Below are 19296 nucleotides of genomic sequence, written 5' to 3' on the forward strand. Positions count from 1 at the left end.
CCTGATTTTTCCTGATTTTTCCTCCAGTCCCAATCCCAGCAGCTGCAGGAGCGTGTGGTGAAGCCCTGGGGTGTACTGGGCTGTACTGGGCCAGTTGGAAAAGCCTTGGAGAAGGGATCAGAAATGCTGTAGTTCAGCACAGGAGTTTGACCAGCTCTAGAACAGGATCACTGTCGGAGCAGGCAGAAAACAGAGCTGCTCTGTGTGCCAACGTCCTGGTTTTGCATGGGAGGCATTTAAGGAAGTTTCCCTACCCCGGTAATGATACCCTTCCACTCATCAGCAGCTCAAAATTGGTTTAAAACCAAATTTCCTGGAAATTTGGAAATTTGGTTTTAAACCAATTTGGTTTAAAAAGCACAAGCAAAGCATTGAACTTAACAAGCTTGAATTGGCACCACTCCCTTGGGTGTTTCAATTATTGCAGTGTCTCACTGCTTTGTCACCACTAGTATTCTGATATTTTGGTGCTTTTTTCCCCATTTGGGATTGCAAGAATCTCCTAAGAACATGCAAAAAAAAAACAGTGCAGTAAAAATATGAAATAAAAGGTATTTTGTATCAATGAATTTCCCAGGTGCTCTTAGAACAAGAATGTGGAGTTTTTGTGCTAAATCCCAATTAGCTCATAACCAGAGAGAAAATAATGTATTTGAAACCAATTTGGTTTAAAATTATTATTTCTTATTATTTATTTTAAACCAATTTGGTTGAAAATTATTAAATTTTAAAATTTCAATGAATGAAAAAAAAATTAAAATGATTCATGTAATATTTTCAGAATATCTTAAACCAGTTTGGTTGAACATCTGCCCCACGCTGGGGTGGTGAGGCAGGAGGAGCTGGGGTGAGGCTCAGCATTCCCAGAGCGCCGCGGTGGCTGTGGAGAGCTTGGCCCAGGTGTGCAGTGTGTGTATTTATCTGTATTCTTTCTCATAGGTACCTTTAACATTTGTCTGGCTTAAATTTCATGGGCGCCGCCGGGATCCCTGCAGCCGGTAAAGGGCGAGGGTAAGGTTTTTGTCATCGTTTGGGCTCTTCCTTCCAACAGCCCCTCTCCGTGTGTGTCTCTGCCTCTCTCTCTCTCTCTCTCTCTCTCTCACTGATCTCTCCCCTCTTGGTCTTTTCTCAACTGCATTATTTCCTTCCAGGTCGGTTCAGTCAAGTGAAGTAGGCAGCTGGTGTCATGGCTTCGGTATTTGGGGCGGCCCAGGTGGCTCCTGGGCTGGGCAATCAGGGCTAGGGGATCCAATCTAACAGTCTGGAACCTTTTTTTTTTCTTTTTTTTTTTTTTTTTTTTTCTATTTCTTTTATTTGTGTTGGTTTTTTTGTTGTTGTTTCGTTTTCTTTCTTTCTCTTTTTTTTTTTTTCCTATTTTTTTTTTCTGGTTTCTTTTTCTATTTTTTTTCTATTTTCTGTGTAGGTCTCTTTAGTCAGCCTTATAGCTAATGCCCTGGGCTACTCGGAACTAGGTGCCATAAAATCCCTTAGGACACTAAGAGCCTTGAGGCCTTTAAGAGCGTTGTCCCGATTTGAGGGGATGAGGGTAAGATGCCATTAGCAGCTGATCCTTCTGCATGCCCGTGGAGCATTTTATTTTAAAAGCATGCTAGAACTGATCAAAACTGGTGGAAAGAAAATTCCAAACAGAATCATGATGCAGCTGCTGACTTGATCACCTCTACGTGGATGTACCCTCACCCTGCCCACCGCTGCACCCTCCCCTCTAACAAAGGGAGATGCATCAGCTGCCTCATTACATTAATTACTGGCCCAAACCACCCATTTGTAGCCGATGTTGACACTTGGCTGTTCTCATTTGGCCTGGCTTTGACCTCGAGCATCCGAGGGGCTTCTCAGCTGTAACTTTTTTTTTACCTAGGGAGAATCACCAGGTGCAAAGAAGCAGAATTGGAACCACCTCAGGGTCTCCAGGTTGTTGGCTGTTGGTGGAATTGGATTGAAAGATTCTGTCTCAGAGGGGGTTTTTAAAAAAGTAACCAGGGGGAAAAGGCTGCTGCCTCTCGTGGGTCACTGCAGGAAGGGACTGGGGGGAGCTCAGCTCTTTGAAAACTTTGGTTTCATTCCTCTTGTTGCACCTTGTTGTTCTCGGTCCAGTCTGGTGGTGACTGGCAACCTTGTCTGGTAGTGAAGCTTTTCCTTTCTGTCCCCTTCCTTTTTTCCATGCTTTTTTGGTCCCTGTCCTGTCACTGTGGAACCAGAACAAAGCACAAGCAAAGCATTGAACTTAACAAGCTTGAATTGGCACCACTCCCTTGGGTGTTTCAATTATTGCAGTGTCTCACTGCTTTGCCACTAATATTCTGACATTTTGGTGCTTTTTTCCCCATTTGGGATTGAAAGAGTCTCCTAAGAACATAAAAAAAAGTAATAAAAAACTGAAATAAAGGGTGTTTCGTATCAATGGATTTCCCAGGTGCTCTTAGAACAAGGATGTGGGGTTTTGTGCTAAATCCCAGTTAGCTCATAACCAGAGAGAAAATCACGTGTTTTAAATAATAAGGGAAGGGAATACCAGTCACAGTTTTACTTCAGGGTCTGAGTGGAGCAATTCCACCTGGATCCCCCTGGTCTTTGCAGCTTAACTGAGCCCAAAATCCAGCCCAAGAGGAGCAGAGAGCTGAGGAGGGCTCCTCAAAGTCCCTCAGAAGTAACAGAAATACCTGAGCTCCAAATCCAAGGAAGGTGTTTCCTCTCTAAGACCTCCTGCTGTTATTTCTTTGTGTCATGAGTTTAATTCTAGAGTTGATTCCACAGCAGAGGCACAAAGGAAGAAAAATTTCCATTCACACAAAGGTGGAGCTTTTGCTGGGCTGGGTTTGGGTCCTACCCAGAAGTTTGATCACAAAGAACAGGCCTAGCACTAAAGCTGGAGAAACGAAAAGCTGGTTTTAAGCCATACTGGGGAGAAGATTTCTGATGTACAATCAGGAAATTCTCGTGCTTCAAGTGGGGGATTTTCACCACGGGAAAATTGATAGTTATGACTGCAGCCCTGTCAGCTCCCTAGACCCAATTATCTTCCCTTTGTTTTGGAGACAAGTGTCACTGCCCCATCCAACCAGACCAATTTCAGAGATCTGAAATGCCTTTGCAAAGGAGACTGAAACTGTAGTTCTTTGCTTTTCTCTCCTCCATAGCAATCTGCATTTCCAGGAGCTTGCTCTGCTCTGAGCTCGGTCAGGGAGTTTGATAGTGATGCTGTGAGACATGCATGTGTTCTCGTCAGTCTGCACACAAAAGCCATGTTCCTCCTTTCGCTCCTTTTGGAAAGCTCTGTAGATTTAATGAACCATAAATGACCATATTTCAGGAGGATATTACCCTTTTTTTGCTTCATGTGGTAGCTGGAATAAATCAATGTGTTTGTAGGAGAATGTGACCCAAGAAGTGCTGCTGGTCCAGCAGCTGAGCAGCCTGTTGGGATGAAGGGAGAGTGAGAGCAAGGGCATCCACCTGCAGCCTTTTGGGGCTCTCATCTGTGCCTTCCTGGGTGAATTCCTGACATCATTTACCAGCTGGAATGGAGGGTTCACCATCTGGACCACTATGGTCTTCATTTTTCCTCCATTCCTCTGTCTCAGGCTGGTTTGGGTGGGGAAGGACCTTAAGACCCACCCAGTCCCACCCCCTGAACACCTCCCAGCAGCCCAGGCCTCCAATTCCAGTCCAGGCTGGCCATGAGCTGCTGTGGTGGCCGTGGGTGGTGGTGGCTTCCAGCAAGGGGAGGAGAAGGACCAGGACGAGCTGTGGCCAATGTTCCACCCTTGGGGGCTCCCAAGTCCCGGTGTGTGGTTGAGTTGCCTTTCAAAACTAAGGCAGATAGTTTAGATGATGTTCATCTATTAAAGGAATCTAAATTAGGAGATCATAATAAAAGATTTAATATCCTGCTGACCTGTCTCTATTAAAAGCTTACATTTGGCCGTGTGTTGGCCAGGGATGCTCAGGGACACGGTGCTCCCAAACCGTGAAGGGCTAAAATTAGGAAGAGATGAGCTCTGACAAAACCCATCCTCATTCCTGAGCGTTTGCTGCCCTTTGGAGGAGGGAACATGGCTTTTGTGTGCTGGTGAGCCTGCCAGGCTGCATGCTCAGCTCTCTGCCTGGGACTACATGACTGGCCTTGCTTAGTCCACAGTATGATCTTGGTGTTAGTCTGTGCTTTAGTGTGACCACAGTGATGCTGGGCTTGGTCCTGACCCCATGCAGGGAGCAGGACCAGGCCCTGAGTGAAAACAGCCTTGTTTGAACGTGGGGAATGGCTGGAGGGGCTACTGGCTGGGAAAACCTCTGGAATCCACGAGCTAAAGTGTCCTCACGCTTGGCTCTGAGAAAATTCCATCAGGAGGGTGTTTGTTATGACAGGCTGAGCCCCCCTCTGCCTTTGGGCAATTAAAAGGACAGAAAATAATTGGTTTGTTGAAGAACAAAGAGTCCAGACTCCATAAGTCCAACAATGTGGCTTGAAAAGAGAAATTATTTGGAAATATATACGTATTATATAATATGTATATAATATAATATAATATAATATAATATAATATAATATAATATAATATAATATAATATAATATAATATAATATAATATAATATAATATAATATAATATAATATAATATAATATATATAATATAATATAATATACAATATGCAATATATAATATACTATATAAAATATATACTATGCAATATACAATACATAATATACTATATACAATATATAATGCATACTATACAATATACTATATACAAAATATATAATATTGTATAATTATAATAATTATAATACAAACACATATTTTGAAAACACAGCTTCCCCGGGTGCCTCTGAAGCAGAATTTGAAGCTTGCAACAAATTCACTGCCAATTTCTGCATGGATCAACCCCCCAACATGTCAGTGGCCTCCCCCATTCCCCCCCAAAAACAGCTGTACTTTTGCTTGCTGTCTCCTGCCTCGTGTTTTATACTGAAACTTTTTCCCACCCCTTCCAACACAGGTGGTTGTCAATGCCTTGGTTGGCGCTATCCCTTCCATTATGAATGTCTTGTTGGTCTGCCTTATCTTCTGGCTGATTTTCAGCATTATGGGGGTTAACCTGTTTGCCGGGAAATATCATTACTGCTTTAATGAAACAGCTGAGCATCGCTTTGAGATAGATGAAGTTAACAACAAGACAGAATGCGAGGCTCTGATGCCACCCAACTCCACGGAGATCCGATGGAAGAATGTGAAAATTAACTTTGACAACGTTGGGGCAGGATATCTGGCTCTGCTGCAAGTTGTAAGTTTGGGTTTCTACCATTGTCCCTTTAAAATACCCCAAACTGAGGGGCTGGAGCTCTAAAATACCCCAAACTAAGGGGTTGGAAGCTGTGTCCCCCCCTAAAATACCCAAAACTGAGAGGCTGGAAATACAAAATGCTCCTGGTGCATTTTATGTGCCTCCCTCTCTCTGATACCAGCGTCCACTGGGGTTGGGGCTGGAATGAATTTGCGGTTTCATATTTCTTCTCTTTCCTAATTTATGGGTCTCAGTAAGAGGCCCCAAGTCCCCCACTCACCCTCAGCCTGCTTGAACCTCATGAGGTTTGACTCCTTGAGCTTGATTTCTGTAATTTAGATTAAATGAAAAAGAAATGTTGAAATAATTTTAAAGTTCATTATACAGGGCCATCAAGAGTGCCAGGGAGTCCCTGACAGAGCTGGTATAATTCTTGTATTTTGGGTAAATTCTGTCTCTGTGTTTTCTCTGCCAGGCTACGTTCAAGGGCTGGATGGACATCATGTATGCAGCTGTAGATTCCAGAAAGGTAACGTGCAAAACTCCCCTCCCCTTATTTCTGTCTGCTCTTTTGCTTTGCTAAAATCGAGAGTAAAAGTTGTAGAATTGTGTTTGTAGTGAGTATTTCATGCTGGGATTGTTTCCTTTGCTCTGGGGGTCTGATGAGTTAAAAGATGTTGAAGAAAATCCCAAAAAGGACAAGTTCTTCTGGTTGGTTTTTTTTTTTGTTCCAACTGATTTTTGATCTTTGATGTTTTGGAAACACAACCAATCTCATTTTGCCTGTGTTTGTATGATGTCTTTGAAATGTCATTTGTTGTTTTTCTTATCTCCCCTTCAGCAAGAAGAGCAGCCCAAATACGAGGACAACATTTACATGTACATTTATTTTGTTATCTTCATCATCTTTGGCTCCTTTTTCACCCTGAACTTGTTCATTGGTGTCATCATTGACAACTTCAATCAACAAAAGAAAAAGATAAGTGATCTGTGTTTGCTGATTCCAGCTCAGACCTGTTCCAGGACTCTTGGCTCTTCAGGCTGGTGGGTTTTTCTGCAAAATAAAGTCATTTTGGGGCACAAAGCTCCTCTTTTAGAACTGTGGGCCTCTTGGTGCCTTACAGGAATGGCTGAGCAGAACATGCTTGGTTTAAACTGCAGCCAGATTAAACATTTTCCCTAGATTTTCATGCATTTTGGGGTTTTTTTATGCCTTGACTAAAATAGAGACTCGAAGCAAGATGTCTTCCTTACCTCTGTCTCTGTCTCATACCCTGCTTTTCCTCGAAGAAAAAGTTGTAAATTTGAGTTTCTACCATTGTCCCTTTAAAATATCCCAAACTGAGGGGCTGGAGCTCTAATTTGGGATGGATTTGCATGGTGCAGCTCCTGGAAATGCCCTCATAGCTGCTCACCACAGAGGGGAGAGAGGGATGGGGAAGGAGGCAGAGCAATGGAACCTATACATTTAAATTTATAGGAAATTTTAATTTCCTGTAAATTTCATTTATAGGAAAACCAGTCATTTTTAATTAAGATCAGTGCACCCTGGGTGTTAGTGTGAGTTATTTCTGTCTGAAGTAGCTGCTACCAGCCTCTCACATGGCAGGTCTCACCTGAGCTGGGCTTTACTCCTTTCCCTTCTGGTTCATGAGCTGATTGTAACCAGTTTTCCTTTTGCCCCTTTACTTTGGAGGTCAAGATATTTTCATGACAGAAGAACAAAAGAAGTACTACAATGCCATGAAAAAACTGGGCTCAAAGAAGCCTCAAAAACCCATTCCCCGACCTCTGGTGAGTACATTGGAGGGAGCTCAGGATAAACCTGTGGAGTAGATTTCAAATGAGCTTTTTCTCCAAAAGCATTCCTAGTTTTAACTCATGCTGGACCCTCATCACCCTGGTTTTGTCACTGTAACTCAGGTGTCACCTGCAAAGGTTAAAACACTTGTCCTGGGGTTGGTGTTAGTCAGTTCATAACTCGAATCAAGAAAATAATCCCAAAACTTAATCTGGGTGAGAGGCCTTAGATGTGGAGTAGGAGCCTCCTGGCACTCACAGGAGAGCCTTTGGCAATCATCCAGCCTTGGGGGCTTCGCTGGTGGAGAACTGAGCTCATTTCCCTGGTTTCTGAAAGGCTTTGGATCCCTCAGAAAGCCAAAAAGGGGGTTGGGTTGAGTCCCTTAGGGGCTGTATGGATAAAGCATCCTGCTTCTGGGGCTGTGGTGGTGCCGGGACACCAAAAGGCTTGGGTTCTCCTGCAGGTACCCATCAGTGCAAGGATCTGGCTGCCTTCCCCAGCTATGACTGCAAAGGCTCAGCAGAGAGCAAGATGTGCTGCTATAGGGGTGGAGTAGCATGTTGGGGTATGAATAATGGCATTTTCCTGCCTTTGCCCTAACCAGACTGGCTCACGGACAGGGTTTGCCTTGAAAGCGTTATTCAGTACTGACAAAATCACATCCTTGTCCGTCTTTCCAGCAATGGTGGAATAATTTGTTGACTAATGGTAAATTAGGAAGAAATTCCTCCCTGTGAGGGTGGTGAGGCTCTGGCACAGGGTGCCCAGAGAAGCTGTGGGTGCCCCTGGGAGTATCCAAAGCCAGGTTTGACAGGGCAGGGGGTGGAACGGGATCATCTGAAGGACATTTCCAATCCAAACCATTCCACACTTCCATGATTGTTGTTCAGACTTGGTTCCCTGTGTCTCCTGCTCCACAGAACCGCATCCAAGGAGCTGTCTTCGACTTCGTCACTCAGCAAGCCTTCGACATCGTCATCATGATGCTCATCTGCCTCAACATGGTGACCATGATGGTGGAGACAGACACACAGAGCAAGCAGATGGAGGACATCCTTTACTGGATCAACTTTGTTTTTGTCATCTTTTTCACCTGTGAGTGTGTGCTGAAGATGTTCGCCTTGAGGCACTACTATTTCACCATCGGGTGGAACATCTTTGACTTCGTGGTTGTGATTCTGTCCATCGTGGGTAAGTGTGACACCACTCAGAGGTTGTGGTTGAGACAGAGACAGTACAAAGCAGCACACTCCATTTTCAGAAGGCTTCAAGGCTGTTTTTATTTTAGCATGCATGCTTTTTGTACATTCTTACAAAGCTCATAAGTTTATTCATTGGTCATGAGAGACAAACAAAGTGCTCATTGGAATTTCTCTTATTTATCCTTCTTTCTTGGTTTCCATGTCAACGACCTTGGTAGGAAATTTTTTCAGGGATAAATGTGGATCCTCCTATAAAACTTCTCTCTGGCTCACAGAAGTTGCTGTAAAACCTCTTCCACACTTAGAGGTTGTTGAGTGCAGGGCTGTTTTGGCATTTTTAGGGTAGAACATGTCTTTGAAAGGGATATGTAGGTACCAGGACCTCAAGGTTCTCTTTGAGTCTTAGGAAGACACCCTGGCAGAATTTATCTAAATTTATTTATGAAGCTCTGAAATTTATTTATGAAGTCCTGACTGATGCCCCTTCCCTCTGTTCTGATATTCCAGCTGTGTGGGGTAAACCACTTGACAACTGCTCTGTCTGTAAAAACTGAAGTTTCACTCACTTCATCAGAATATTTTAACGCTCAGTAACCCCTGAAAATTTCCCTGCAGGGCTTCTTGCCACAGCACAGGACTTGCCATCTTGTTTGTAGTTTGTTTGAATGTTAAATCCATGTTTCCTCTAACAGGTTTTGAGGTTTTTAGCACCTAATCTGCAAAATATGCACAACCTCACAATGGTTGTGTCCATTCCCTGGGGAGCCTGGGCAGTGCCTGAACCCTCTGGGAGAAGAATCTTTTCCTGATATCCCTCCCCTGACACAGGTCCAGCTGTCCTCTCACTGCTCACAAGGAGCAGAGATCAGAGCTGCCCCTCTCCTGCCCCTCAGGAGGATTTACCTGCCTGAAGACGAGACCCCTCCATCCCAAACCCCCTCTGAAAATCCACCCACGGAATTCCACGTGCCCCATCCACCACTCAGCCCAGAGGAAGCAGCAGCCCGTGCATCTCCACTGTCACACCTGTTGCCTCTCTCCTTTAGGGATGTTCCTGGCTGAAATAATTGAGAAGTACTTCGTGTCACCCACTCTGTTCCGAGTCATCCGCCTGGCTCGCATCGGCCGCATCCTGCGATTGATCAAGGGAGCCAAAGGGATCCGCACGCTGCTTTTTGCCTTAATGATGTCCCTGCCTGCCTTGTTCAACATCGGCCTCCTGCTCTTCCTGGTCATGTTCATCTTCTCCATCTTCGGCATGTCCAACTTCGCCTACGTCAAGCACGAGGCCGGCATAGACGACATGTTCAACTTTGAGACTTTCGGCAACAGCATGATCTGCTTGTTCCAGATCACCACCTCGGCCGGCTGGGACGGGCTCCTGCTGCCCATCCTGAACCGGCCCCCAGACTGTGACCTGGACAAGGAGCACCCGGGCAGCGGCTTCAAGGGGGATTGCGGGAACCCCTCGGTGGGGATATTTTTCTTTGTGAGCTACATCATCATCTCCTTCCTGATCGTGGTCAACATGTACATCGCCATCATCCTGGAGAACTTCAGCGTGGCGACAGAGGAGAGCGCAGATCCGCTCAGCGAGGACGACTTCGAGACCTTCTACGAGATCTGGGAGAAGTTCGACCCCGACGCCACGCAGTTCATCGAGTACAGCAAGCTGGCGGACTTCGCCGACGCCCTGGAGCATCCCCTGCGTGTCCCAAAGCCCAACACCATCGAACTCATCGCCATGGACCTGCCTATGGTAAGTGGGGACAGGATCCACTGTTTGGACATCCTGTTTGCCTTCACCAAACGTGTCCTGGGGGACAGCGGGGAGCTGGATATCCTGAGACAGCAGATGGAGGAGAGGTTTGTGGCTTCCAACCCTTCCAAAGTGTCTTATGAGCCCATCACCACCACGCTGCGGCGCAAGCAGGAGGAGGTGTCGGCGGTGGTGATCCAGAGGGCTTACAGGGCTCGTTTGGCACGACGGGGCTTCATCAGCCGAAGGCCTGCCACCACCAAACTGGAAAACGGGGGAGCCAACAGGGAGAAAAAGGAGGGCACCCCCTCCACGGCGTCCCTGCCGTCCTACGACAGCGTCACCAAACCCGAGAAGGAGAAACAGCAGCGGGCGGAGGAGGGCAGGAGAGAAAAGGCAAAGAGACAAAAAGACGGCAGGGTGGCCAAGTCTTGAGACACACACACACACACACACACACACGCAGAAAGAGAGAGGAAAAAAATTAACAAAAAAAAAATAGTAGAATTGTACGAATTAAAATATTTGCAAGTGAAAAAAACAAAAAAAAAAAGATTGTTTACAAACTTCCTGAAATATATCAATACAGAACAGCTGTGGAGACACTTACCTGAAGATCTTATACCAAACATAGTCTGCTTACTGTGTGACAGCATTGCATCTAAAGCAGTGACCTACCACCTGTTTAAAGGACCCTGTAAACAAACATTTAAACACAAAAAAAAGGAAAAAAAATGGATTTTCTATTGTTTGGGCAGGTGGATACTGCATGTTCCACATCAGTCAATGCAACTTAGGACAAACAAGCAAAATAAACCACACACACACACACACACACAAACACACACAGAGCAACAAAACCCGCTGCTGGGATTCATGTATTTTCCAAAGCAGCCCCAAATGGATTTTATTTTCCCATTTTGTTGATTATTCTCAGAAGAAAACCCAGAAGTCACAATGTCAATGGGTTTGTTCATGCAAAACTAGATTTGCATTTAGTTAAGCAGCAAAATTTTAAAAAAAAGAGGAAAAAAATTGAAAAAAGAGTTAAAACAAGTAGAACAAAAAAAAAAAAAGGAAAAAATGAAACAAAGCACCCATTAAGCCCACTGAGTTACCATAGTTTATTTGAGATTTATTATTCGCATTCTACTTTCTACATGGGCTTTACTTGGTTTGGGAGATGGGGTAGTCGGGTACCTTCAGCCTGGAGCCAGCTCGGGCTGATCCCTCCCCAAAAAAACAAAGTGCTCGTTAACGCCTAGAAGCGATTTTTGCAGATTTTTGCAGATTTTTGCATGACGGCATGACCAGGGACCATGCATGAGGAACCACAACCAGGGGACACGCAGTCACCTGTCCACAGAGGTGTGTTAAGCCATAAATTAGAGGCACTCCACTGAGTATCTACCGCACACTGTATTTTGGAGAGAAACCTTAGTGATGCTCCTGCCCGGCACCAGTACTCCCAGTTCATAGAGAATCTTCCATAAACCTGCCAGTAGAAGAAAAAAAAAAAAAACCCAACAAAACCTCAGTGTAACTCTAAAACCACGAAATCCCCCAACAGAACAAGCAGGTGAATGAATTGTGTGTGTCTGTTTAACAACTTTGACTTTCTTTTCCATACAGCCATGGTTTTTTGCACACTGAAACAGAACAAAATTCCAAAATGCTGCTCTGGACCTCACCAAAGGGGAGAGGATAAATCTGGGAATGGCTTGTTATCCATGTCACTGTAAATCCAAAACCTAGGGCTTCAACCAGCCAGCAAGGTCAGTTGTATCCTGCAATATTTAGCATTAATATTAATTATCCTTCAGCCTCCATCCTGCAGCGTAGACACTTCTTTTGGTAGAGATAAAAGTTAAAAAACAACAAAAAAGCAGCACGTTACCTCTGCTGGTAGGAATTTGGGGAGCTCACCCACAGCACTCTTGGGGTGGAGGGTGGTGTTGGGAGTCACCCTTGGGGTCGGGACGCACGTTTGGGGTCAGGACCCACCCTTGGCTGTCCCGTGGCCATCGTGGCTCCTGCTCTGGGGGGGTGCAGAGCTGGACCACGGGGTGCTGGGCTGTGGCCAGGAGGGGTTTTGGGGTCTGCAGCCCAGGAGGGGCCAGGTGCCTTCACCTTCCCCCCGTTCCCCACACCTGCCCCAGGTAGCCCTGGGGGTACCTCTGGGCTGGTCTCACTGCAGCAGAAGGAGCATCACGAGCCATGTCTGGGCTGTTTTCTGTTTCCTCACCCCCAGCTCCCACTTGGGGTGTCCTCAGCCAGTCTCAGGCCAGCCCCGCTCAGGTTGGGGTGTCCCTTCAGGGTGGTGGCACCGGGGAGGGGAAGCCAAGGATCACTGCAGGGGTGACATCCAAAATAAGGGTACCCAAAGTAGGGGGGGGAAAAAAAACCCCCAATACACCAGAGCTTGATGGGAGGATGAATCTCAGTTTACATAATTCCATAAACCCAGAAAACGCCAGGAATCACCTAAAATAAACCAAACCCAAGCAGGAAGCCATCCAGCAGCCATCTGTGCCACCTTGGCATCCTCGGGGCAGCCACAGCACGGGAGCAGCTCTGCCCCCCAGCAGGGACCTTGTCTGTCCTGCCCCTGTTGCTCCCAGGATGGGATGTAAAATAATAAAAATAATAACAAAGAAACGACAACAAAAAAAAAATCTACATACATATGTACAGGCTATGTTGTAAACAGCACAAAAAAAAACAAAAAACAAAAAAAGGAAAAAAAAATAGCTGAAAAGTGTGGTTGAACTTTTTAAGAGAATATTATAAATACTGTAATATATCATTTTATTTTATTGGCATGCCTTTTTGTAAATACAAAGAACTACAAAAAATTATAGAATGGCTTCTGGCTTATGCCATTGTCCATGGTTATTTTTATTTTTTTAAGATTTTTCTGTTGTCCTTAGATTTTAGATAGCCAGGAAATGTCCCCCAAAGGAAAAAAAAACCCCACAACAACAAAAAAATTCCAAACGAAAACCTAACCCCCTCAAAATAGATTTTAACAAAAGCTTTATTGCAAGTGGTATTTGCAGCAGCAAAAGTGTCTATTTTTGGGTTCCAATGTGCAATAAGTCGACCACTTCTATGCAAGATTTGGCTGAATTTCATAATTGTTCCTAGGCTGGGCTGAGTCTTGTAGGTGACGCTCGGTGCGTTGGCGTTTGTGCTGGCAACTCATGAAGCTGCTCAATGACTTTAAAATAAAAAAGTCCCTCCAAACTCTGTATATATATATTTTTTTAATGTTTTGTCAGTGTGAGATGCAACAGGAAGGGGAGGGAGGAGGTTCTTCAGCTTCCTGTTGGCTGGAGTTGGTTCTTCTGCTCAAAAAAAAGGAGTTTGGGGTGTTTGGGGATGTTTTTCTCCTTTGGTTTCCTCCCTAGGGCAGAAGTTTGAGTTGGGTCTTCACTGGGTGAAGCCATGGTTGGAGGAAATTTTGGGCAAAGAGCCTCAGGGATTTGTCCCACCCAAATCTCCAAATTCTGACACATTATTCACAGAATTCCCATTCTGGATTCAGGGTTTTGGGAGCAAATTAAGGGGGGTGGTGTTGTTAGGAAGGTGTAGCCAAAACTCACAACCACACCAAGGAGTTCCCTTCCCTCCCCCACCTCTAAAATCCTCCCTTTTGGGTTAATTTGTGACTCCAAAAGTGTGGAGGAGAGTGCGTTAATGAAATGCCAGTCCAAGCTGCTTTATTCACTTTCCTCTTCACCTTTTCTGAAAATATAGAAGCCAGTGTTGGGGAAAAAAAAATAAATTCAGGTAACCCCATGGTGTTCCGTAGAGGCCACACCTGAGTTTGAATGATTTTTCTGCTGCAAAAATAAAATAAAATTAGAAAAAAGCCAAAAAGCCAACAGCCTGTTCAAGCTGTAAAAGCTCAATAGTGAAGATTAGTGTATTAGAAATTGCATGGTGGCTCATACTGGTCTTACCCAACATGACTAACAATTACTATAAGCCAAAAGAAAAATGAAATAAACTGAAATAAATGAAATAAATTCCCTTTTCACTGTACAAGGGAAGGTTGTCTTGGTGTCCCAGTTATTCTCACCCTTCCTCCCCTTTTCCTGCCCCTCCGGGCTCCTCCCAAGGTGTTTTAGGGTGGTTTTGGGGAGCAGAGTGAGGTGCAGGAGGAGCTGTAGGAAGGTTTTTGGTGTTAAAGGTGTCAGGTGGCTCAGCCCTGCTGGGGCTGTGGGGTCGGTGCCTGCCTGGGGCTCCCTTTGAGGCAGGTGGGGGCTCCAGGCAGGTGGGGGCTCCAGGCAGGTGAGGGCTCCAGGCAGGTGAGGATGGGGTCCCTAGGCAGGTGAGGATGGGGGCTCCAGGCAGGTGAGGATGGGGTCCCTAGGCAGGTGAGGATGGGGGCTCCAGGCAGGTGAGGATGCTCCGTGCTGGATCTGCTCTGGCAGGGGAGGATGTTGTTCTGTGATGGCTCACCCTGTAACTGCTCACCTGCAACCCCTCATCCTATAACCCCTCACCTGCAACCCTGTGTCCTATAACCCCTCACCTGTAACCCCTCACCTTTAACCCTCCATCCTACAACCCTTTATCCCTAACCCCTCACCTGTAACCTGCAGCCACCATCCCTTGCCCTAAAAAACCCAAGGAAGGCCCCAAAGCCCCCTCAGTCCCTCCCTCCCCAGGGGGATTGGGGGGCAGCAGCTCTGCAGGGCTGCTCTGGGGGCTCCTGCTGCCCCCCAGTGCTCCCACACCTGACTCCCACCCCTGCCCTGGGCTTCCCTTCCTCACACCACCCTGAAAGGGATCCCCTGCAGTGACAGGACTGGCTCAGCTGCTCAGTGGTGCTAAAGGGCCCTCAACTGGGGCTGGGGCTGGCCGCAGGTGACCCTCACCTGCACCCCGGCACCTGCCTGCCCCCCTTCCCACTCCTGACCAGAAGGGCTGAGCTGGGCATGAGCCTCACCAAAGGCAGATTTAACCCAGAGCTGAATGCCCCAGGCACCACCTTGGAATTGCTTTTGATATTTCAGTTTTAGGTCACTTTGGGATTATTTTTCATAGGAAACATAATTATGAGTTTTGGTCCAGTTTATTGAACAGATGTGAATTTTGCTGCTCAGTTGAGGCCAGTCCAAGCAAAGCCAGAGCGTGGTTGTGCCGTCCTGCACCTCCCCCGTGTCAAACACACACTGGTACCACTGGTTTAACTGGGCGCAGGGATGGAGGATTCCCAGTTGTCCCCACCTGTGACTGTGGTGGCTCATTCCCTACCTCACAGGGGTGTTGTGAGGCTTCATGAGTGACCGAGCGTGCTGCACTGAGGGTCCCAGAGCTGTGGGCAGGCACCGTGGGGCACTCAGGGGTGACCCAAATGCTGCTGTGACAGCCCCACACCCTGTGCCCGCTGTGCAGCTGTGGGGCAGGGCCACTTCTCCCCTCTGACACCTGCTCAGGCCACTGGTGTTGGCCCCCTCCCGCCCTGGTTTTCCTCTCTGTTGTGTTTTACCTGGGGAGAGGAGGAGGATGCAGCTGGGGGAGGGTGGAGGAAGGCGATGGAGGGACGGGCTGGGAGTTCCATGGCTGAACTTTGAGTTCCTTTGTACTGTACATCTTTTTACTTTGGAATTTGCAATAAAGAGGTATGTCCATCTTGTTTTAACAACTTCTCCTGACTGCCCTGTCGTTCTGTTCCCCTCACTGCCCAAAATTCCTCAGCTCAGACGGCTCCTGGGGCAGGGCAGGCTCCAAGGGTGGCTTTGCAAAGTGGGGCTGGTCTGAAATGTGGGGGTCCAACCCCAGCTCCTGCCCTGAGGGAAAACCCAGGGATTATCTGGGGGGTTGAGAGGAATTATCTGGGGGAGTCACATCTCTGAAACCCCTCCAGGCACAACACAGAGCTCATACCAACCCCATCCCATCGTGTTCTGGCTCCTGCTTTGGGGAGTGCTGCTTTAGGAGACACATCCTGCCACGACCACCCTTGCATTGCCCCATTCCTGCAGCTCCACGCTGCTCCAGGGAAATTTGCAACCTGGAGCAGCCCTGTGGTTATGGGGAGCACTCCATCCAACAACCCCTGCTTCACACAGGTGCTGGTGATCACCCAGAGTTTTCCCAATTTCGATTTTAAATTTGGAAGAAAGGCCTTGTTCCACTTGCCGCATTGGCTCTGACCATATCCACAGAATCCTGGCTTAATTGATCTTTTAAAGTATTTAACAGAGAATATGCACAGAAATCCATCACCATCCTCCTCTCCCTCCATCCCTGGCACCGAGCAGCTCCTCGGGCTCCCTGCTGTGCTGTGACACGGCCAAAAAAAGAGAAAAACCTAAACCCACAGAACGGGACAAACCCAGAGCACCCCAAACCTCCGGTTCAGGACAGCTGTTATCCCAAATGTCCCCAAGCAGCAAAAAACGCCTCTGCCACAGCCCTTGGTCAGGTCATGGGTGTCACAATTAACCTCTCACTCATGATCAGTTAACCCCAGGCACTGGCTCAGCCTGATGACCCAGCAGAGAATTCCGTGCTGGCACTGTGCTCCTTTTTCACCTGGAATCGAGGAATTTTGGCTCCTCCAAGCACTCAGGAGCCCTGGAGGCTCCTGTAGGGGGGGACCCAGTGAGGACATGGCCAAGGGACCTTTGCCCAGCTCCAGCCTTGCAATAGGGAGCTCTGGCACCCAGGGACAGACAGGGACATCTCCAGCACAGCAGCTGCGGGTGAGGGTGGTGGCTGATGATTACCTCACCCTGGATGAGCCCAGGACAGGCCCTTCCCTGCCCAGGAGAACACACAGAGTCCATGTCTGGATGCCAACCCCTCCACGAGGCTTTACTGGGTCTGGTTTTCCCTTCAGCAGCTCCTGGTGGTGCCACGCCAGCATCAGGTGCCCAGGAGCCTCCTCCAGTGGCAGAAATACATGACGGTCCCCGTGAGGATCACGGAGCTGAGGAAGGCTCCTAGGACGCCCAGGACCAAGGGGCGGACCCAGCCCAGGAGGGCGCGGCTGTAGCGGGGGGGCCGGCGGCGCTCGAAGAGCAGAACCCCGGCCAGGGGAGCCCTCCTGCCCCGCGGCACCGCGGGCCGCAGCTGCGCGGAGCTGAGGTGCTGCACGCTCCTCCTGTACCCCTCCACGTTCCTGCGCAGCTCCAGGCTCCGGTCTTGGTTCAGGTTTTTGCCCAGCTCCCGGGCGATGTCAGAGCGGCCGATGTGGTGCAGGGCGCGGACCAGGCGGTCCCAGGTAGTCACTTCTCCTGCGGTCGCCAGCCAGTGCCGCAGCGCTTCCGAGCATCCCCGGGCGCTGCGGCCGCCCCGGCGGCGGCGGACGGGCTTCTCCTCCTCCTCCTCCTCGGAGAGAGCCCCCGGCTCCTCCAGCTCGGGGATGTGCGGCTCCTCCTCGAGGCTGTTCAGCTCTGCCTGCAGCTGGTGGCACTCGGAGCTGGCCAGCAGCTCGGCGATGCGGCCCATGCTGTGCCGGCCCACGGTGGCGGCCACCGTGTCATCGGCGCGGCCACGCAGGGCCAGCAGGAGCAGCACGAGGCCCAGCGGTGCCAGCATCGTCTGGGTGCCAGCGTGGGTTCCCCTGGGCATCGGGGTGTCCCAGGAACGTGGAACCCCCCTGACCTCACAGAGCAGCTCCAGGCCGAGTTCCCTGTCCTGGGTCCATTGTCCTGGGTCACATCCCACAGTGGTGGCACCTGTCCCTCCAGCCTGGCAGCCCTCCTGGCATTCCCAAATTTGGTGCCTCGCATTCCCACATTCCCAGATTTGGCGCTGTAGGGACATGGGGACAGACCAAACGTCCCTAATTCCCTAATCCCCAGCAGGGACCAACCAAAGCGCTGCTGTGCTGTCCAGAAGGAGCTCCGAGGCACTTTCACCGCTGGCAGTGACATTTGTCCATCTGTCCCAAATCCTCCTCCCCGCGGAGCATCCTGCCCTTCATCCGTGGGACTGAAGTGAGCTGGGACCGGCCGGGCTCTGGATCTGGTGTCCTCTCTGCCAGCACCTCTGGAGCAGCGGGATGGGGACGGTTCCATTCCTTGGGACACCTCCGCCACCCCACCCAGGGAGGGGGGAAGCAGCACCCGAACCCCCCGGGACCTTCCTGCCCCTGTCCCACCCCAAAGGGGCCGAGCAGAGCGCGGCTGAGGCAAGGCGGCCCCGCTCGGGATTGGAGAGAGGAACCACAAGGTGGCAACGCAGCCCTGAGGTGCCACCAGCGCCGTCCTTCGAACGGGGGTGGCGGCAAACCGCGAATTCCCTGGATTTCACTGGATTTCCCGGGGTTTCCCTGATGGCAAACTGTGATTTTCCTGGATCTCCCTGGATTTCCCTGGATCTCCCTGGGTTTCCCTGATGAAAAACTGCAATTTCTCTGGATTCCCCAAAAACCCCACAGCAGAGGCTGCTGGCAGCAGAGAGGAGCCCAGCTGCCCTTTGCTGCAGGATGAAGAGGATGAGGATGAGGAAGGAGGAGCCTTCCTCCCATTTTCCTGCCTTGGACCCCTCAGTTCACACCCTGTATTCCCCTCGGGGGTCCCCAAAAACCCCTGGATTGTTCTGGACACTCCTTGCCCAGAGATGTCCCCGTGTCCCCTCCCAGCCCGGGGGTCCCCAACTGCCCCCCTGGACCCCTGCCCACCCTCCCACATCATCCCCACCCTCCCCCATCACTCCCAACCCCCCCGGGGTCCCAAAAAATGGCTGAACCCCCCTCCAGGAGCCCCCCAGGACTCCCCCCAGCACCCCAAGGACAGAGGTTGTTCAGGTAATCTCTTTAATACTGTGTAATACTTTTTTTTCTTTTTTTTTCATTTTAAAATACAGCATTTCTTGAGGTAGACCATCCCAGCCCTAGAGCTTGTCTGTCTCAGACATCAATAAGACATGAATTAAATACTTTCATGTACAATATGTTGCAAAATGAGGTAGAAATGGTTACAGAGAGTGTACAAATAGGATAATAATAATAATAATAATAAGTCTTCAGGAATCCAGCACGACTTTTTGGAGGTGGGAGGCAAAGGGTAATGCCCTGGATGCAATAGGAAACTGGGAAAATTAGGAAAAATTGGGAAAAAACCTGGCAGACACCTCTGGGGAGAGCCCCGGTAAGGGATCTGTTCTCTCTGCACACGCAGACCCTGAGGTTTGGGGGGGCTGCTCTAAGGGGGAGGCCTCTAGAGCACTAAAAAGAATAAAAAATATTTTTTTTTAACGGGGAA

General features: G+C 48.6%; 1 protein-coding gene across 1 annotated transcript in view; it reads left to right on the forward strand.

Moving 5' to 3' along the window:
* SCN8A (sodium voltage-gated channel alpha subunit 8) overlaps positions 1-15588 on the forward strand; it is a 56307-nt gene extending 40719 nt beyond the window's left edge. The window contains exons 21-27 of the mRNA XM_030967215.1: positions 1424-1546; positions 5023-5307; positions 5783-5836; positions 6149-6286; positions 6997-7101; positions 8029-8299; positions 9357-15588. Of these exons, the coding sequence (XP_030823075.1) occupies positions 1424-1546; positions 5023-5307; positions 5783-5836; positions 6149-6286; positions 6997-7101; positions 8029-8299; positions 9357-10504 (2124 nt within the window). The 3' untranslated portion in view covers positions 10505-15588. The remainder of the gene's footprint in view (positions 1-1423; positions 1547-5022; positions 5308-5782; positions 5837-6148; positions 6287-6996; positions 7102-8028; positions 8300-9356) is intronic.
* Positions 15589-19296: the final 3708 nt, after the last annotated feature.

Source organism: Camarhynchus parvulus, chromosome 29, assembly GCF_901933205.1.
Source record: "Camarhynchus parvulus chromosome 29, STF_HiC, whole genome shotgun sequence".
NCBI lineage: Eukaryota > Metazoa > Chordata > Aves > Passeriformes > Thraupidae > Camarhynchus > Camarhynchus parvulus.